At 38.6% G+C, this 21,429-nt stretch overlaps 2 protein-coding genes across 5 annotated transcripts in view; one reads left to right on the top strand and one right to left on the bottom strand.

Annotated features, from left to right (window-relative positions):
• CCDC85C (coiled-coil domain containing 85C) overlaps positions 1-5,457 on the top strand; it is a 113,314-nt gene extending 107,857 nt beyond the window's left edge. For all 3 annotated transcript variants that reach the window (XM_051620616.1, XM_051620614.1, XM_051620613.1), the window contains one exon: positions 1,374-5,457. In XM_051620616.1, the coding sequence (XP_051476576.1) occupies positions 1,374-1,463 (90 nt within the window). In that variant the 3' untranslated portion in view covers positions 1,464-5,457. The remainder of the gene's footprint in view (positions 1-1,373) is intronic.
• On the bottom strand, positions 5,191-21,334 carry CCNK (cyclin K). Of its 2 annotated transcripts, XM_051620612.1 has the most exons (12): positions 21,219-21,334; positions 20,459-20,563; positions 19,132-19,398; positions 18,156-18,237; positions 17,440-17,571; positions 16,505-16,610; positions 16,311-16,368; positions 14,267-14,436; positions 12,378-12,664; positions 9,262-9,295; positions 8,392-8,466; positions 5,191-6,512 (listed from the first exon to the last, which is right to left on the bottom strand). In XM_051620612.1, exons 3-12 carry the CDS (start codon positions 19,326-19,328, stop codon positions 5,890-5,892), a joined length of 1,764 nt encoding a protein of 587 aa, XP_051476572.1. In that variant the 5' UTR covers positions 19,329-19,398; positions 20,459-20,563; positions 21,219-21,334; the 3' UTR covers positions 5,191-5,889. The 2 variants fall into 2 exon arrangements, with proteins under 2 accessions (XP_051476572.1, XP_051476571.1); XM_051620611.1 differs by lacking the exon at positions 20,459-20,563.
• Positions 21,335-21,429: the final 95 nt, after the last annotated feature.

Raw genomic sequence — 21,429 nt, 5'->3', positions numbered from 1 at the left:
CCTGTTAGGATTTGACTCCAACTTAGGGGACATAGTTTGGGCTGAGCAGCAACTAGTTACAATCTTTAAAGCTATACAGCTTGCATGACTTTGAGCCTAAACCATAAGATAACCGCAGAGGGAGAATATTCATGTCTGAAGCAGTTGAACATCATGACGTGTGGGGTGTTTTTGGCACTGCCAACATGGTGGGCAACCACACTGTTACCTCAGCTTGTCATGTCCTGTATGATGAGCATTCGTACCAAACCTCTGCTCTGCAGTGTCTGCTGCTGTGGCACTGCCTCCAGCTTCAAAGCACCTTGGCTACACTTTGGCCTTGACCAAAGAGTTTGGGGTTTCTGTCAGAACATGACTCAAGCTGCATGTTGCCTGCAGTCAGGGATTTGCTGCTCAGCAGTGTCAGCAGTGCCCACAGCAGGGAGGAGGATACTTATGGAGCCTTCTCCTTTAGAATTCCTCTTTGGTGATCAGCCCAAGTGGCATTGTTTAATGCCTCACAGCAGCAGAGAGGAGCCTAACCCTCCATTTAAATTCTGAAAACCACCTCAACCCTAAAAAGAGAGTGTAAAGAACACAAGTGCATCTCACAGAGCTGAATCACTGCAATCACTAAATCACTTGGCAAGGGCTGAGGCACTTTGCTTTGGTTGCTGGAACCCTGTAAGAAAAGCCAAGACCAGAGGAAATGAGGGCCTGCTTTTGAGGGTGTTTTGTCTACTTAATGCCACGTTCTCTTGCAGACACACATGGGGAAGGGTAAAGCACCATAACTTTATCCTCCCAAATGGATTGATTTCTATTTGTGTATCACCAGCTGCTTTTTCTTTAAATATTAATTTTATGTAGACTCAAGGCAGCTGTGAAGTGCTTTGCAGTTTTGTTTGTTTGTTTGTTTTTGGTTTTTGTTGGGTTTTTTTTGTTAAATAGCCTCCCTTACCCCAGTGGCCCGGGAATGATAAAATGTATGTTTTTAAGAAGTCATATATATATATATATATTAAAACTAAATCATTATCTTTTTCATTACCTTTTCTGTTCAGGGTAACATCATTTCTGTAAGCATGGCAGGCTTGACCTAGCATTGAACTTAACTACTGAACCTAGCATATTTGTTTTATACTATTACCCCAGGCAAAAACGGTTCTAATTTCAAGAGAGACTAATTAGAAAAATACATCAATGTTTTTTTTCCTTGGAATCTGGAGCACAGATGCCATCCAGGGGCTCTGCTGAGAATTGCAGCCCAGCTCTGGGAAACGGCTCGTTTCACTTTCAGACAGCAATTATAAAAATACTGCAACTTCTCAGAAGCTTTGCTGTTTTTTTAATTCCTGCCTTTCTCTACCCCACCTCTTAATTTTCTCTTACAGGTTGTCTGGCGAAAGCTGGGTGATGCTGCAAGCTCCAAACCTTCCATCAGGCAACATCTTTCAGGAAACCAGTTCAAGGGTCCCTTGTAGGAACACCATCCAAGAGGCTGGAAGTGATTGATTCTGTGAAGACTAAAGAGGCAGAGCTCAGCATTCCTGGCTGACTGTTCCTGGGGAGCTGGGGTTGAGTTTTTTTCAGGGTTTCCTTTTTTTTTTTTTTTTTTTTTTTTTATGGCTTTTTTTTGTAACAATAGTGTAAATATGGCAGCTAAAGGCCTGATTTCCAGGCTGTGGTGCTCTGGAACTACTGTTCAATGGGTAACCATCCAATAATGCCAGACTTGCATAATTTGTATTGTAGTTCAAGCCTGCTTTGTTGTAATGGTCTGTTTGTAGAATTAACTAACTTGAGAGAATTTCTAAGAGGAACAAGAAGAACCCTTAACCTGTGGAGAAGTCACGGTTTGTATCCCTCCAGTCCACTCACTTGTCAATGATTCATAGCTGGGTTAGTGGCTCCAGGCAGCACCTTCCAAGGAAAGAGCAATTTGAATTAATTGGCTTACAGCCTGCCAAGTTCCTGAGCTGCTAACACCTTTTTAGGAGGTCCTTATTTTGAAGAATGACATGCAACTGTTTTCACAAGGCACCATGTACGATAAAGAGTGGAGAGCTAAAAGCACTGGTACCACTTTGTAGGTTGCACGGTGGTGCTCATCACACAAGTGTGCAGAAAGGCCTAAGACTCTGTATCATCTGTTAATGAACTGTTTTTATGAACAAAAGATATAAGATTTGTGCAGTTGTCATGTGAATGAAGTCACACACCAGTCTTCCCCACAAATACAGCAATGCTTTACCTGTAAAGCTTTTACTACAAAGTAATTCAGCAGAACGTGCTGGCCTAACAGTGCTTATGACTTTCACAGGATCTTCGAGAGCAGCTCATCTTTTACATAAGGAAGATTTTGGTATTCTTTTTTTTAAATGTTCTTGCTGGATCCCTCACCTATACTGATTCCTGTGTAAGGTAACCAAGTAACAACCTTGCAGAGCTGAATAAAAACTCCATGAACACAGGCTGTCGGTTGAGACTACTTCCTGCCATTCAAGCTTTAATTTTGTTAATGAACCAAAACAAGTGGGTTTTTCCTTCTTCTAATGGTTGTATATAAAACAATGGGACTTATATTTTGCTATTGTGGAGTAGCTGCTTGTATAGTTGTAAGAATTTGACTCCCTTCTTTTCCAAGTTCTCACAGCAGCTGTCCCTGTATTTCATTAGATGTTCTTTCCTAATAGTCAAAGGAAGCGGGACTTGGTTATTAAAATACTTGGTGTAAATTTTTTTTAAAGACAGCCATGTGAGAAGATCAAAGCCTCCTCTTCAAAAGTTGCATCAATTTTAATGATTATTTCAAAGATTTAATGACCTCAGACACCATCGCTTTCTTTTTATTCTCCGTAAGAATCAGTCACAGCTGCAGACAGCTGTATTAGCTGAAGAGATTCTTCCTCTTAAATTAATTTGTTCTACCAGTTAAGTTCTTGACTTGTGGTATTGTATTCACATGGAGCACTGATATAATACCCAGAAGTCCATGCAGCAAGTTACGGAAGGTAATTGGTGCCATGGCATGCAATAATCTGGCTGCTTGGGTAAAGAATTTGGAGTGTAAGAGCTCAGATCTGGAACCAGTAAAAAAGCCGAGAAGAAATACAACCAAAATACATAGTAACCAGGAAGAGTAAGCACCACATCATTATTCGTTGCAGAAATAAAACTGTAGCAGTCAAGATTACTAAGTTATATGAAAAAAAAAATATACACAAACCAGGAACCACCCTCAAAACTCACACTCTTACTTGCACACTCACCAGTAGGTTATTTCTTACTAGTGCTCCTGCAACAAAGCCAAGCTTGCTAACTCCAAGTTCAATATTTACATTCAAGGTGTCTGGAAAAATCCATGGTAGAGCCTGACTGCCTCATTTAAAATATGGCCCCTTTGTGGATTCCAGATTTCCTCCTCTTTGCTTTTTGTTTTGACCTCCAGTTTCTAGTCACTACTAATTACTTTTCTTCCTCCTGTACAATTTATACCTTGACATTTTCGCACCAGAAACGGTGATGTAAAGCAGAGGCATCATTCTTCCTTACTGGCTAATGTTGAACAGAGTGTTACTTTAATCTATCTGCTTGAAAGTCCCTTTTAATTTTGGTGGCATCTAATCACTGGATTAAGCAGAGAATTTAAGCATATTGGGAACAAGGTTAATTTAAGTCTGTGACTTTTAACTAAAGCAATGCAAATGTTGCCAGCACTTGTAGCGAGTTAATTGTGTTGATGATGTGCTTGCTATTTTTGGAGTATATTGAACTAGCAGGTCCTCTCAACAAGAGCTGTACTAATCAGATTACTAGTCTCACCAGCTATGTAATTCTCGTTCAAGTATTCCCTGCTATCACATCTCTCAGTATGTATCCAGTGACTTCAAGCAAAGCTTGTTTTGTTCCACCCACAGATCTCACCTACAAGGGAAGTTAAGTGCTGCAATTCCTGAAAAGCCACTTCACTGGGTAGCCAGTAGTTCAGCTGAACAGTTGATACCCTTAGGGTATATCCTACGTCTTTCAGATTCTATTTGGCAGAGTAAATCTTCAATGTAAGATCTGCACCACTGATTTGGCAGAACGTGGCAGTGCTGTATGCTGGGGTGTTCCTTTTGCAAGGTTTTTAGGGTCACTTCTCTTCATACCTAGCGCCATTTGAGCTAGAAAGTGTCTTCCTGAGGTAAAATAATGCTCAATGACTTTACAGGATGACTTGGGTACTGAATTTTCAGTTGTCTAAAAAGGTGTTTTACATGCCTATTTAAATTCACTTAGCTATGAGCTAAGTCTTCAGTGAAAATTACTTGAGGAGTTTTGTACACTAAGAGAGGAGCATCCCTTGAAATAGTGGTCATTAAATTCAAGTATTTGGGGCAATAGTCTTAAGTTAATTTCCTCAAGATGGAAGCCCTGGGTTCTGCAGTCCTCTGGCAAAGAAAGCATCCACTGTTTACAAATGGACTTTCCTTGCTTAAGGAAAGTGAAATCGCATCCTTGACTTCTGTGGGAGTGACTGAAGTGAAGAGCATTTCCATAGTTTCTGAAATGCCGTGGTGTAACCAGCTCGTTGGCTCTCTGCACCTTGATAAGACTGCTGAGCACAACCTTGTTCGAGAATGGCACATTTTTATCCAAATAGATATTAAAAGAAATCAGTGTTAAAGTGACCTTTTATCTTTTTAGAAACTGTAGAGGAAGAGTACTACTGATCTTTTTCAAAGTGCATGACTGTAAAGTGATAAAATTGTATATTTTTCATAATGTGGGGAAAGTCTATTTGTGCTGCTTTAGAAATCAGTTTAAAGTTTGATTTCTGTTAAACCTGTGATCTTACAGCCCTGCTATATTTTCTGTATATGATTTACAAAGAACTGGAAAAGTTAGCACCTGCTGTTGTGTATATAGCAAAATTCTTCAGACCTTAGCACACGTTTTTACCTATTATGGAACCACTCTGGCTTTTTTGGGGAGGGAAAGTAATAGTACAGATTTTTTTGATAATGTGTGTAAAACATTCATTTGAAATATTTTAGTAAAAATGAAGTAAGAGATGGATTGTGATAGTGTATACTTCTAGTTGAATAAAAGACATGCTTTTTAAATAAACTGATAAGTAAGATTTGGGAGAGAACTGCTGATGTATCTTGCAATAAGTACCATAGTTACGAATTCTGAACTGGTAAGAAAACCCTGGAAACCCACTAAATTCAGAACCAATTTTATTTGGGTAAATGTGAACAAAGTAGTCCCATTTATAACCAGGATGTACATCACAGTAGGTTGTTACATTCAGACTTTCACACTTAGAAAATATATATATTATGTACAGGAATTTGCAAATAGGTGTAAACATACAATACTTTAAGATACCAGTACATTCCAAAACAAAAATACCAGCAAGGCAAACACCTCAAAATGATTCCAGTCAGCTAGCATTCAGAATCTCTTAAATAAAGTAGCTCTTATGCTTGACATTGTGTTGTTTTAATTATTACCAATAACGGGAGTTTCTTGCTATAGATCAAATTTAATGGTATCTGGCTATTTTGATAACCCAAAAATAGGCACTGATTTCTAGAAGGAAATTTTCTTCTTACTGATATAATTGAGCCAATATGGCTGGTTTAGCTAGTATAAAGTAATCCAGTGCTGGAATAACTCAAGACAATTTAAGTCAAATGTATAAAGTTAGAATAGATACTGCAAAGCTGATTAAAATCTAGAAGCCTATATAACTCACCTTAAACAATACAGCAAACAGATCAGCTAATTTTTTATTTCATACTCTCATTCTTTATCTAAATTTTACATATTACCCTCCTCTTCATCTTTACAAAGTAGGTTTTGGCTAGCTACCCCTGCCTAGACAACATAAAGGGATGTTGTGCAAATTACCTCATGCTATCTCATCCATGTAGCACGTCCAAGTCCTGCTACAGGTGGCATACCAGGTGGTGGAATTGGAGGTGGCACAGGTGGCTGTCCACCTGGGGGAACAGTAGGCGGGGGGTAACTAGCTGGTGGCATTCCCAGCCCTGGAGGTGGATGAGGTGGTACTGCATGAGTTGGAGGCAGTCTTGGAGGTGGGAAATTAGGGTTGTATGTAGGTGGAGGAGGATATCCAGGAGTAGGAGGTGGAATATTGGGTGGGGGGAATGAAGCGGGGGGTGGAGGTGGAACTGGTGGTGGAGGGTTGGGAGGATAGACATGAGGATGGTATGGTAGATGAGCTGGTGGTCCGTAGGCCGGTGGTAAAGCCCCGTAAGTTGGTCCTTCTGTTTTCATCATTGACTGAAGACTTTGATAACCCTCTCCTGACATATAAGAATTTGTAGTAGACATCCCTGTAATATAACTGCTGGGGGGTGGGGGTGGGGGACGATGTGGCAGAGGTGGAGGTTGATGTACTGGGGCAGGATGAGCAGGGGGAGGAATCTGGACCTTTGGCATATCTACTGAGTCCACAGTAGTAGATTGCTCTGCTTCTCCCATTGAAACTGCAGTTGTCAAAGGAGGCTTGCGCTCTGGAAAATAAAATGTATTATTTTGAAGAACAGTGGCAAGAACAGCTTCTGAATACTTTATATTTTTCTCCCAGTTATTGTATCAAAAGACTACTCAATTCTCTATAAGTCTCTGAATGCCATATGGTATCCAGTTAGGGCTTCTTCTATCACTAGAAAATAACTAAGCTGCAAAACAAAGCTCCAAGTTCACCTTTGCCAATTCTGGAAGTTAAATACATCTTCCCTTCTTAATATTATTTTCTTACAATTTAAATATTGTTCTACAGTCAACAGAAATTAGTGGACTGGATGGACAGAATCACAACTAGCAGATTTTAAAAGTCATGGGACCAAAGGTACCAAAAATCTTTTGATCAGTGCTTCAATCTTCTTTAGTCCAGGCCTCCTTTCTACCTCTCTTATACTCCAGGAGGTGGCCTGGGATTGGCCTCTGCACTTCACCTCATGTTGGGAAATACATTTTAGAGTACAGGCCAAAGTCTCAAGTCTTTAACACTCAGTTCTAAACCTGTTAACCAAATGAAAGAAAAAAGAAAACCAGAGGATAAGTAAGGAAGTATGATAAGATTGCTTAGGAGATATGAAATCTGATCCACTACTTGTAACCTGACAGTCTGGGGAAGTTCATAAAAAGGTCAGAATTTTACAGAATTACACTTGGCCATTTCTGGGAAGAACATGCTTTTAATGGTCTTCTTTTTAAATAATTACTTATCGCCCCCCCCCGCTTAAGACAGACACTATAAGGTAAGGAATACCACAATAAGAGGACTGACCTAATGGCAAAATCTCTGTATGGTCATACAGTCAGGATTAAAATACCCAACAAAAAAGAGTTTGGGGCATCCTGATACCCATCTTGCTTGTATATACAGACTTCTAAAACACTGTTCAGTAAGAAAAGTTATTCAGAAGCAGGTATAGGGTAGTCATTTCCAGAGGCATGAAAAAAATAAACTGACAATGCCAAACAGAATGAGGTAAAACCACCCTCTAGTAGCTCTGTTCATTTGGTCAAGACATACTTGTTTTCACCTGATTTTTCTTCAGAGCCCCAAAAGACAAGAGTTGGCCTCTACAAACTGTTCTTAAATGTTTCAGTGCTTACACAATGATTTGCTTGTATAAACTAATTCTAAGAGGAAAATTTTAGATTACAAAGGAAACAAATTAATTACCTGCCTAAATAGGTCCTACTATATATCACAGCACTGTTTCTCTCTCTTGTAATTCCCTGTTAGAAGCTGTCATCTTACAGTTACATTACGGACAATGCTCTGTAAAATATTTATGTCATATATAGGTCACTGGAAGGACAGTTAACATATCAAGGTGCTGGAAATTGCACAACAGCACCATTTATTTTGCAAACATTGGGTATGTGTGGAGTGTTAAGAGTTCCCTGGCAGATGGAAGTCCTCTTTTGGGACATGGCAAAGAAAGTATCACCCTCATTACTTCGAAGTTGCACACCTGCAGAATTTCTATACTAAAGATGTAGCACAGAGGAATTCTATAGGTTAGTTGGAAACTACTCTAGTAATATAATATGGTATCTACCATCCTTTCAAGAACATAAATCCCTTTTTGCCTGCTACTGACCATTAGTTAGAGTCTTCTAGGCCTTTAACAGTCACAGCTTTTGCCTTTGCCCACCTAGTATAGTCTTGTTTCCGTCATAACTTTTTTCATCTGCCTGGAAAAGCCTGTGCTAGTAAGGCGACATTCCCTTTGGAGCTTATCTACCTAATGCTTTTACTTGCCAAGCTGATTAATCAAGGCAACAACCCCTCCCCCCACACTGCTACCACCATCTGAATGAAAAGCAAAGCAATTAACTGCAAGAGTAAATGTGTTTAAGAAAATAAAAACTTACCTGGAGGCGGATGGGTAGGAGGTATTGGTGGATGTGAAGTTTCAATTTTGGGAATTTTAGATGGTGGTGGTGGTTCTAAAAAAACATTTGACAGTTCCTAATTGGCTATTGCTCTGCAAGATTTTTCCAAATTCCAACTCAGGTCTCATATCACACTATGCAAAAGTACAGTGGAAATCCTATATACTAGATATTTTTAATAGAAAAAACTAAAATTGACACCTTTGTATAAAGTGACATTAAGTATCACACACATCTTCCAAAAAAGCTCATGCCTACAAAGTCAAGCTATTTTATAACTAGAGATAAATTGTCCCAGTAAGAGTATGCAAGTGAAGGTGAGCATACATATATTTTCTAGCACAAAAATGTAACTTGTAAATAGTTAAAACAAATCTTGGAGGAAATTGAACTACACTCTACTAGGGCAGCATGTGTCTAGAAATCAAACAAAACCAGCAACTGAACAGGAGAGAGGAGGGAGAAGAGACAGGTCTCTGGAATCTATCCACAGAACCAGAGAGGGAGATGTGCCAGACTTACTTAGGTTACAGGATCACATCCTAGCTATCCTGAAATATATTGTTCCAAAACAGCAAAAATAATAAAAAACCACAAACAAACAAAAAGAACTAGAGGTGATCATGGCAATGAGGCATTTCTTAAGCTAGCCTGTCTATTGATAAAAAATGCTTTTGCAGTTAGGAACATTTAAAAATTGTTACAAGATATATTTCAAGGCGCATTATTAGGATCAAAATAGTTTAGAACTGCCAAGCCTGTAAGCAATCAAACTAAGCACACTTCAAATGGCTTATTCTGGTTCAAACAGTAAAATGAAAGCAGTATGAACTGAATATTAATATTTACCTGCTGGTTTTGTTTCTTCTTTTGGAGATACAGCCTGTTAAAAAAACAGAAAGATGGAAATAAGACCACTGCTAAACACAAAACTTTTTAAAATGGCAACGAGCAAGCGAAAGAGGAAAAAACTTGCAGCCTGGTGAAGAGGTTTTGTACAGATCTGACTAAACCAGAACCAGTTTCCTCCTCTGTCCCTTAAAAGGAGGCAGGACAAACCCTTTATTTGTTCCTATATTTTTATTAGGAGGCTAATAATCAACAACACAAACCCTGAAAAAATTCAAATCACATTGGGAAAGCCCAGCTTAACTGTCAGAAGGAAAAGACTGAAGAAATAGCAGCTATTGTAGATAACAGCATTTCCTGCTGTTCTCACTGATGAGTGTTGCATCTTGTTCAATTTGTTTCTCATCCACTGCACATACATCATGGTCCGGTACGCTGCTCACTGAGCTGAAAGCAAGAGACTTGGACTCTGTTCCCAATTCTGCTTTGACCTATCATTCAACCTTTGCCAAAATCACTTCAGGCCTTCATGCTTTATTTACCAGGACAGGAGGGCAATGGAAGTGCTCAGCATACAACACTGCAGAAGCCTTCAGATGGAAAGCATTGTATAAGAGCCAAATGTTATGTCACAAAAAAATTTATGCACACTGAGCAAAACCCACAAAACCTCACATCATCCTTCCAATCACAAGTATTTGGTTGGGTTTTTTTGTTTAGTTGTGCTTTTTTTGAAGAATCACAGACTAAGTATCAAGAAAAATCTTTCCAGCTTGCTTAGTCCAACTGAGACCGATAGTTGATGGTCTTTGAGAAAAGCAGAAAACCTAACTGCAATTTTAAGTGCAATAAGCTCAGCTAGAAATGTATTTAAAATTAACAATAACAGTCAGAAGGGTTCAGTACATAGCTTCTCTGTCCTTTAAATAAAAGGGTTTTTTTAAGGGACTGTTTACCTCTAGCAGCTTTACCATCACCAGTTATTGCTCAGTTCCCATCAATTTACTTTCTGCAGCAAGAACAGACTTGTATTTCAATCCAATTTGAACAACATATTTTCCTTAATTTAGATGAGTATTTGCTGTCCAATACAAAGGTACCCAAGGCCTGTCTGAGGCTACCTCAGTCTTGTATTCCTTTGATAGACATTTCAATTCATTTTCAGCCACCTTCTGGCTGCTTTCCTGCTTTTTAAGGACAATCTTATTATTTCCATTCCAAACATACATACTTTTCTTCGTGACTCTCACAGACTGATCTGCTGCCTTCATCTTCTTTTCTCGAATTTCTAACATTACATTCCTTGTCTGTAAAACTGCATGCAAACAACAGATCTCCCTGCACTTTCAAACACTACTTACTGCAACATTTCCAGAAATCACTCATGCTGTGAAGTCACTTGATCACTTCTAGTGGTAAGTAATTCAGTTAGTATGCATTTGTTAAAATGTTCAGAAAATAATCGCTGGGTATACCCAGGCATACTCTAAGTTATACCATTAGAATGGAAAAAGCTGAATACCTCATATGACAAAAGAAATACCAGTTTAAACTGTATTTATGCTAAAGAAAAGGGAAAAAAAAAAATTAAGGAGAAACAATCTCAATGCCTGTAAGAATTAAATCACTTCTCTAATAATTGCAGCTACTAAAATATAGATGAGCTTTTTTTTGGCCCTGCTACTGCACTGTAGTTTGTATTGTTCCAGTGATGACATCCCAGGGTTAACATTACAGATTTACTAGCATGCTGATTTTTATTTAATAGTTTCATACTAAACTCAATCCACACCATAATGAAACTGTTCTTTTAGTGCTGTTTCTATGTGCAATAGAACTGCTCCCACTAACAAGTTTTAGTTTAATCAAACTAAATATATTATTTACATCTAATGATTCACTGGTATATTTTTAGTGAAGTCAACTGAACATTCAAGTGCTCTTTACCACCAGAGATGTAGAGGATGTGCAGATGCTTTAGACATCTGGTATGGGTCTGGAAGTCATGGGCCAGTGCCTCTACTGCTTGAAAGTATCTTGGCTCAGTAGAAGGTAATGGAATTCTAAGAGTTCATGTAAATGGAAAATCTGGCCTCCAAGAACAAAGTGTATTTATGTTCTGTACAAATCAAAGGAGGAGTCATGCAAAGCCCTATTTATAGAGGAGGCAAACATTTTAAGTAAGGTTTATGGTACATCTAACTGAAGATCATTTTAGAAGCATCAAGTGAATCTTTATGAAACCCACATCTTGTTCTCCTGGACTGCTTTCCAGAGAAAGAATTATTTCAGGTAAGCACATTTGCTTTTCTCAAATTCATGCTGTTTGTGCTCTTCTGTAAAACTCCTCCTGAGTCACTCTTTATATTTGTTCCGAATGCCTACAGTGTACCAGGACTTACCTTTATCTGTATTACTCACTTCCTTGATTTTCAAGAAAAGCTAAGTTGCTCTGAGGGCTTGACCAGGGGTGATTATAAAAGAACAAATCAGTAAATGTAGAGCCTTTAAATTAGTGAACAAGCACTCATAACAACTTACAATCAGACAGACATCCAAATTGTTATTTACAGTTTCTGATGTGCCAAACTTTCCCAGGCATTTCTGTTGGAGAAAAGTAAGAGAGTTCCCTGCCCTACTGATCTGATAACCCAAAGAGTTTGTGCTGATGGAAGTCATACTACCTGTAAAAAGCTCTCCCAATTTTCAATCTAATTAACAAATGTTATCAGCTTTCTATCCTGAACAACTCAAAAGTTCAGTGCAAGAACTGTATATTTCAGTGCAGATTTTTTCCTCTAGTAGACTATGTTCTGATTACAAGACCAAGGTTTTAGAGAGTAGCACAGAGTGTGCTATCACGGAGATGCTGCACTCTTCCTATTCCATTACATTCTATCATTTCTTGCTTCTTTCTGTGTTTTGCAGTTCGTTTGTTATTTTGTTTCTGGTTTTCTTTCCCCCTTTTTGTCTGTTCTCTAGTTTGGGCATGCATTAATCATAAGTTAGAGCAAAAGCTGTAAAAACTACAAAATTTACTTCCTCACTGGATCTGTTCCAAAGATTTTACTTCTGAAAACAGCAAGAAGATTTGGGTAACACTTTTAAACACTTACTGCTGGTCTTTTAATCTGTCTAGGAGGACTTGACTGGGGAGAAGGCTTTTTAGACTGCTGTGCTTGTGTTTGTTGCTGCTGCTGCGGTTGTTGCTGGGTTGATTGTTGAGACTCTTTTTGCTGCTGAGTCTGGGACTGTTCTGAACTCTGTGACTGCTGTGACTGCTGCACCGTGGGTGCCTGGGGTGTAGACTGAAGAGATGGAGGCTGCTGCAACTGGTGCGGGGTATGATGGGGCATTTGCTGCTTTCCTTGCGAGTACAGATCCAGGATCTGATGACAGATGTCTTGAAAACAAAAATTATCCAAAATATTATGCACCTATAATGTACAAGTATACATTAAATACACACAATAATCAACTAGGCTTTTTACTGGACATCAACTTCAGAAAAATTAATTGTAAATATTACTCATTGTTATCATGACCATAGATTTAATTTTTTAAGACCGACTTTCTCAATTTATACTTGCATTTCTGAGTTTCTTCTGACTATGCTAAAATGTTTATGCTCACCTTCCAGAAGAAGAACAAAATGTCTTGGTATTAATATAGCATATGTTATTACTTTGTCCTTGGAGAGCCAGATAAGAGTGTAACAACAGGATAGTAATATAGTAATAAAGTGAGTGAAGGAAGATTATATGTTAAAACATACATATATAGTTAGGCCAGTAAAAAAATTTTCAGGAAACTAAGTAAAGGACTAATACTAAATTCTTTTCCGACAGGTTAGGAGCCAACGTTCTGTAAGAAAACATCTGGGACCAACTGATAACCAGTGCAAGAGCAGCACTCAAGGAAAAGCAAAGCTTTCTAGAAAAGCTGAATTAGTTCTTTCAATGGGCATTCCCTGATGTAGTAGCAGAAACTGGAGAGATTCCCATTCTATAATCCTCTGTGGCAGGGATGCAGAACAGATCTATCTGCAACTGAAGCAACTCTGAAAAAAGCCATGATACAAACAGCTCAAGTAACCATTCAAGAAATCCCCAGAGCTGTATAGTATTCACCTAAAAGTTCTAAGGGCAACAAAGTTTAAACCTCCCTGAAACATACTGTTTCATTTATAACTTCCTTAGAACCAAACGCCAGATTGTGACAAGTACTGATTTTTAAAGAAGGTTTCTAAACGATTTATGGAACTGAAGTATATTTAGCCTGACATTTGTAACTGGTAAGTTAGTAAAAACTTCAATAAAGATAAATTAGTGACCATATAACCATAATTTACTTAAAAGAATCAAGAGAGGTCCTGCTTTATTTTATGAACTTCCTGGGGTTTTCTCAAGAGGACAAGCAGCAGGTAAACAGAACAATATACACAAAGGGAACAGAACAAAGATAGCTCTATTGATGAAGAAGATCCATAATTCATTCCCTATCAGAATCCACCCGCACACACCCACAATCCTTCATCACCCATAATCTGTTTCTCAGTCATGGCACACCATTAAAAGTTTTTGCAACCCTAGAACAGTTTGGTTAAAGAGGTCAGCCATAAAGGAGAAAACGACTGGAAACCAGACTCCATTAGTTCCAGTCTTTGCAGAGCTGCTTATCTAAAATAGGGAGAAGGGAATCATTACAAAAACAAAACACACCATGCCAATTTAGCAGTTAATTAGCTGTGTTATAAACTAGACAAGCAATAAAGCAAATCTTGACCAGAAGACCAATCAAGATAACTAAAGATAGTTCCAGACTAAGCCAATCTTAGACGTTGAATTAAAAAACTGGTTAAGGCATAGCACATATCCCCCGAGTTACATACTCCACACAATTATTTTGACTAAAACCAAGAGAGAAAACAATTGGCATTTACCAATGACCTAGATCACACAGTTACAGGAAATACTCCTCTCTTGGCAGCAATTTTTTTTCATACCTTCCAGAACATCAACGGGAACATCTTGGACAAACTGCTCCCACCATCGTCTGTACATTGGTTTTGATGTCCATTCTTGTATTTCAAACTTGCACAAACGGCCTGCTAAGTACATAACTGCAACTGCTATGATCTCGGGTTCCCACTGCAGTGACAGTGTAGTGCAGAGACTAGAATAAAAAAAGACCAAACCAAAACACAACCCTGAAGATAGTTCTGATTGTTAAAATACAACACTTTTAACGTACGGCAACTATAATTAAGGGGGTATAAAATCCCACCACACCTTAACATCTCAGCTCTAATTAAGAGCCTTGTGAATCAAATGAGTTAACAAAGCTAAGCTGTTTCAGCACTACTGCTATCATGAAACAAGGTAATTTTACACAGATTACAGCTGCTACATGAGTGTGCTGTTGCTGCATTACACTGGTTAGAGAACAACGTGCATGCTCAGATTTTAGAGTTTCCAAATGTTTTTTCAATAAAACCCAAACAAGTACTGAAGTAAACCCCACAGAACAGCCAACAGGAACTTGTAAAGCATGTCATCGAGCACAGTGCAATTTTTAGATCAAGCTGTAAAAGGTTCTCTCTTTAATAGCCTTTGTTAAAGCTGACGCTAAAGTATTATGGGTATTATTGGTATTAACTGAGTAAATTTCTGTCATAGTCAAAGTTACAGCTTCCTGATATTAATTATATCATATATATATAATAATGTATATATTATTTTATATAAATATAAAAGACACAAAAACTAGTTCTTAAAACACAGTTTTCTTATTATTACTTTCATGAAATGTACTTGAGCAGTGGCCTGTGGCTGTGTAAGAGCTGAACCCCCTATTCTAAAGGCCTGTAGTGCGAAGTACAGAGTTATTTTCCCAGGACCCTAGAAAACAAGGACACTTCTAATATGATGCCTATTAAGTAAACACATGACAGCCTCTCAAGAACAGAGATATGTGTTATTTGAAAAAAATCACTCCAACTTCATACTAATGTTTTCCTGAAGTGCATTTTCTTTAATTATTAAATCTCTTGAATTACTAAACACAATCTAATTCCAAGTACAGAAGTGACCATAGTTTGATGGATAAACAACAAACTCATCAGTGACAGTCAAGCCTTTAAGATTGCCACCTGCAAGACTGACAGCAGTTGAAGCAAACATCTCTTGACATTCAAATACCTTAAGCAACCTTCTGCTCAAATTAATTTTGAGAGTTTAGGTGGTTTCTACGGAATCTGGACCCACGGTGGGCTACTTCAGATTAGGCATACAAATAAAAATGCATCTCTCTTTCAGTGGTGTTCTACAGACAGAGGTATGACAGTACTTAGCATTTCTGAATAGTCGGCTATTTACACATTTTCTTAAAGGTTTGATATGGAAATAAAAAATTACATTTAACTATCTTTGGTAAATTAACTTGCCCAGCTCTGTAGAATCCTCCTTAACAAGATTAAAGTGTATTGAGGTGTTCTGGGTTTTTTTTCCAATACCACACTACACATGAAAAGTGCTTCTACACATACTCCTGTTAAACAATGTGGTCCTTGTATTGCAAATCCATTATTCAAAAAAATGTAAATCTAGGGCTAAAAACTGAATTCCTCATTGAATTTAATGGTTAGTTTAATATTACCAAAATAACACTTTTAAAAAATGTTGACCAACACAACGGAACTGGGAAGTGATTTCTATTCTCAGAATGGGCCATGGATCTCAGACTGGGCCAGAAGGCAGCTTCGATCCTGGAGATCTGTAATTTCTTTGGCCCTCTCAAACAGTTAACCTTTTTTTTTTTTTTGATGCTGCATTAAATCATCACCACAAAATTGCAAAGGTCTTAATGGACTACTTCTACACTTATGCCAGATTCTCTTTTCAGTGGAACTATCGTAGTAACGATTGAAAGACAAGCTGATGAACATGATCAAGAAAACACGTAACAAGCATTTGTAAAGAAATCGCTAATTCCAGAATAAAGCAACATTCACTAATTCAGTTTCAAAAGGTTTCCTAGAAGTATCTTACCTGTCATTGACAAACGTCCATGCCATCTGAACCAGTTTTTGAATTTTATTTTTGTCTCCTGAAAACAATCAGAAATGTAAGAAATAAAGTTATTAGGAAAGACAGTTTGGAATAGAACACTCTTGCACTGTTAATGTAAATTAAGTTCTAAAAATTAATAACAGGCATTACTTTCTCACCCTGTAATATTTTACCTTTGAGTTGTTTGGCATACTTGAGAAGAAATTGGTATGGATGTTCCACTTGCAAATCAAACTTTATTGTTTGTAGTAAGATTCTTTCAAGGACCATCACTTCTTCCTAGAGAATGTAACAAGGTAGCCACAATATTATTCCTTCTTTTACTCACAAATATTTTATGTTGGTATAAAGTATAACTACAGAGCACCTCCAGGCAAACATGTTTGTTTGCTTTTCCTTGATTAGGGTTTGTCTGCAAGGAGAACAGAAATGTCTCCAACCTAAAACATTATTTTAAATCCAGATACATTTTCTTCACATTTACTTGAGGCAGGAAAGGTGATGTGGGGTCTAAAATTCCTTTTCAACCATGAATGAAAGAACTGAATCAGATACAGCATCAAAGTACCAAATATACAAAACCACAACAAAAAGGGAAGCTCTCACCACATTTCTCTGCCGACTTGGAGATCTTTCTGGTTTTTTATTTATAATAAGCAAATTTTGAGAGAAGCATAGTTTTAGTAAGTCAAATACTCTAAACAGGAAACTCCTCAATACTTTGACATATAGTTCTCTTACTCGACTTAAGATTTGCTATTAATTACTTCCTAAAATTACATTTAAACTGTCTAATATGGCTTATGTCTTGACAACACTTCTAGCTATGATCTGAATTATTGAAATTTACTTTAACTTGCAAAATAGTATCAGATTTGACATGAAATCAAACGTAAATTTTTTATACAGTTCTCCCAGTAGGCTCCCAAAACTTCTTGTATTATGAAGAATTATTTTCATAGTTACCTATCACATTACCCAAAAGAGGTATAAATGCATGCTGAACATATAATTTAATTTAGAATAATGGAAAATCATCCAGTGCTCTAATGTTTATGCCACTTTTCTAGAGTATAACAGGATGAAACATATTTCAATGTATTTTTACCTTTGGATCATCTCCAAACTGCCCAAACTGTACATCATTTAGCAAGCTACGAGCTGTTTTAATGATATCTTTACATTTCTTAGGAGTTTCCTCAACTTTTCCTGCCAGAAAGAGACAGCAGGCTCCTGTCACCTAAAAAAGAAAATAATCTCAAAAACCTGTCTGTATGTAGATATGCAATACAGGATAGCATTGTATATATATATATAAAGGCACTGTCAGCTTCTATAAAGACTTATGGGGAAGCTTCCCAGGAATTACTTAAGAAGCGTATTAATTTCTGATGTTTTATAGTGTTCATTTAAACTTTGACCTTCTCAAAGGAAACATACATAATTTGGAGGACTGTCCATTTTATACAACTACACTTAAAGGTCAGAAACTCAAAAGCAGAATTCTTCCTGCTTCAGAACTCTCTGTCAAGCAGTTTCAAGATGTTATTAAACTTTTCTTTTCCTCTCAGCTAATACAAGAGTGTTATAGTTTCTACTCTTTCTAAAGAACAGTATCAACAAGACATACTGCAATGACAATATAAATATGTTTCTAAGCACAGAAATGTGTAAACAAGCCAGAACAGTATATTTTAAGCTGTAGCAGTTAAAAGAAAAAAATACTTCATCATTCAGAGAGGTGGACATTAAGTTATCACCATTTCAAATAGTCCATGCCTAATGTAATCACTGTATCAACTCATTAATACTGTAAATACTTACATATCTTGGGAATTGTTTGAAGGAATGAAACATATAAAACCGATGGAAATAAATTATTCCGGTTGCTAAAGTATCATAATGTCTGTGGTACAGAATAAGGAATTTCAAACAGGGAATATAACAAATTTAAGACCAAACATGCACAAAGGAAAAGATACGTTCTGCTGTATCAAGTACCTCAAGTAATCATTCATTCAGCGACAAGCTGATTTACTGCAAGTAAATCAGGAGTTTTGGGGAAAAAAAAGGCCACTAAACCCCTTAAGACTGTGCAAATAGTATGATTCAGCCCAGACAAAGTTGGTAACTAAAGCATTTATTGGAAGTGTTCAAAGTCCCGATCATGCTTATAGGAGGATCCATGCAAGGTCATCCTTGTGTTAAACCATACCTGCTTCAAAGGTGAAAACCAACTGTGGGTACATGAAGGAACAGAACAATTATCACTTCACATTAAAGCATTGGTGAAGAAAGAACTCACTAATCATTCACACCTACAAATGCAAATACAATATGAACACGCTCCCTACTCTTCTCTTAATGGAGAAAAGTAAAATTTCATTTTCACTGAGTTTCACTAAATGAGGAACTGAGGAGATTAAACAAAGCATACGAGTACAGGAATCAAAAAGTTTAAGTGTCAGAGAGAACTTACTAATATATACAAATGCAAAATTCAAAACAATAGAAGTTATGTAGATTCTTGTAGTAAGAGATGAAGTTTGATAACTGCCAAAAGTTATTTTTAATTGGCAAGCTTGTATCACCTTATTTCTCTACTGCAACAGGGGTTCAGCTGAAACCTTGTTTATCCAATAAATGGACAAAAATGGCAAATCAGCTCAATGAGATTTTTGATTAACGATTAAGAAACATTTGAACAGCAAGCTAAGCACATAATGCCACTTCTTGTACATTTCATTCTGAAGATCCCCATTCATAAGACATTTCATACTAAAACAAGTTGAAAGGATACAGCCCTAAACGTGTTCCCACATCAAATATGAATCTGGCTCCTTCCCTGCGGTATCGTGCCTCAGTAGCTGGATCAAGCCCTTCTAGCTGTGATGGTGTATGTGCCAAGTCTTTCTTATCCCAGTACCAACATGGCTTCGTATGGTCCAGGTTTGCCAAGTTCACAGAAGGGCTGGAATTTTCTTTATTCTCCTTCATTTATTAAAACAGAATTGTTCTTGCTTTTTAAGTTTTCAAAATGGAAGTCTTCAGACAGTTGCTTCAGAACCTTTAAGAAAAGAAAAAGGGATTTCTTTGTATATGGAGGGGACTTCCCCTCTCCTCCCCAACCGCCACACTCAAAGTTAAGAGAAATAGTGTTTAACCTTTCTCATTGCAAGCATCTTTTTCCATGCTCAAAACCAATATCTAACTGTGCCCTTATCTTCCCCATACACTGCAAATTCTACTCAAAGAAATAGACATAGTTCATCTTTGCTATTAGCTGATCAATAAAGTTAATTCAAGAGTGCATTATCAACAATGCTGGCTACTTCCTAGTAGAAGAACTTTCCACTACTGTTCCCACAAAATAAGGAAAAACAATTCCATGACTGTAGCAGCAAGATTTGGAAAGTTGGGGGGGAAGGATCAACTTGCTATTCATAAGCAGGAAACACATTCATTAGGTCAGTCTGAACAGCAATCAAAAATGCGGCTCCCAAATATCCCTGGGTGGTAAGATAGCAGCAACCAACCACTTAGCAAAAAGCTTTGTAAAGTGGTCTGTACTTCTCTTACTTGAAGGAAAAAAAGCTAACAGAAGCAGCATTCTTTCACATACCAAGATTAAGACAACTGATTCGAGTCTGTGGGATAAGATGCCATCTAAAATTGTCTCCAAAACACTTGAGTGATTACACTCAAAGTGTGTGCTACTTTCCTGCATTGCTGAGTGCTACATTTCCAGCACATCACGGAGCTCTGCAGATAATTTTCTGGTGTTGAGTTACGATCGATGTCACTCATGCCTCAATTTCAAGAGAAAACTTGAAGAGACTGTCTTGCTGGCTTTCTTTCTTTCAGACACAAAACTGTTCTTACTGTAACTCCATAAATTACAGACACTGCGCACAAATAACTGCAGTCACCTGCAAAGGTTTGCATAACAAACCATGATGGGCAGATGATGCAATATATTAGCTCTAAGCAAAACGGTCAGACAAAGAGCCCAACTTAAAACACTTAAAATTAAGCTTTTAATTTTCCAGATGTTTCCCCTCTGAAAACGGAAGAAAGATCACATGAACTGCCAGCAAAACGATGCCTGCCACCACTGCCTCACTCACCTTCGACCAGTTTCTCTCTTTCAGAATAAAGGAAACCGTCTTTGTTCCACGCTGGTTTTCGAAGAACCTTCACAACTAATGGTACCAGTGACAGACCCATCCAAACTATCACAAATAAGTGAACGGTTACTTAAAACTACTTCCAGAGCCAATAAAACAGTTCTGTGCCACGACCACACGTTCCCATCCCATTTACCAAGAAGGCGTTATTTTTTACAATTGTTCTGCTTCTTCTTTTTCGCAAGTTATTCTGCTAACGCTCTAAGCAATTTAAAACCAGCTAACACTAAAATCGCCTCAAGCGACGAGACCTGTTTCTTTCAGCGCTTCCGAATACCCTGTCAAGAATAAAAACCATCAACCCGAAAATACCGTGAACGCACCGCAAGCATCACAATCCAAACCGTAACGACCAATAACAATAATAATAACACAGGCTTTCCTTTTTTTCGCGCCTCATGAATACAAAGCAGATTTCAGCAGCTCGATCCCGGCTTTTTTTTTCAGCTCGCCTGACACAAACCACCCGACCGAGCTCCCGGCTCCGTCCTCCACAGCCCCCACACCGCCGGATTTCCATCCAGTTCCTCCCAGACCCGGCCCGCCCGCCGCAGACGCGGCTGCCGGTGCCCGGGGAGGCGCTCGCTCCTCGCCCGGCCTCCCCGCTCCCTTCCCCTCCGCGGCGGCCGGGCGGCCCGGGCCGGCGGGAGGCCCTGTCCGGCGGCGCCCCGCGGCCCCACGCGGGCACGGGCGCACTCACGGGCCTGGCGCGGGACGGGGATCCCCAGCGGGGCGCGGAGCCTCTAACGACAGCGCGGCCTCCGCGCTCTGCGCGCCGCCATCTTGGGAACCAGGCCAGGCCGCTCGCTGCGTCATCGCGTCGGCGTGGGGCGGGCACAGCCCCCCTGCCCCGCGGCCAATGGGCAGCGCCAGGCCCCGCCCCCCCGGCCAATCCCCTCTCCTTCTGCCAC

This window comes from Apus apus, chromosome 5 (genome assembly GCF_020740795.1).
Source record: "Apus apus isolate bApuApu2 chromosome 5, bApuApu2.pri.cur, whole genome shotgun sequence".
In the NCBI taxonomy this organism is placed as follows: Eukaryota; Metazoa; Chordata; class Aves; order Apodiformes; family Apodidae; genus Apus; species Apus apus.
Note: the sequence above shows the minus strand (reverse complement) of the source record. Positions and strands in the feature narration are given on the sequence as shown.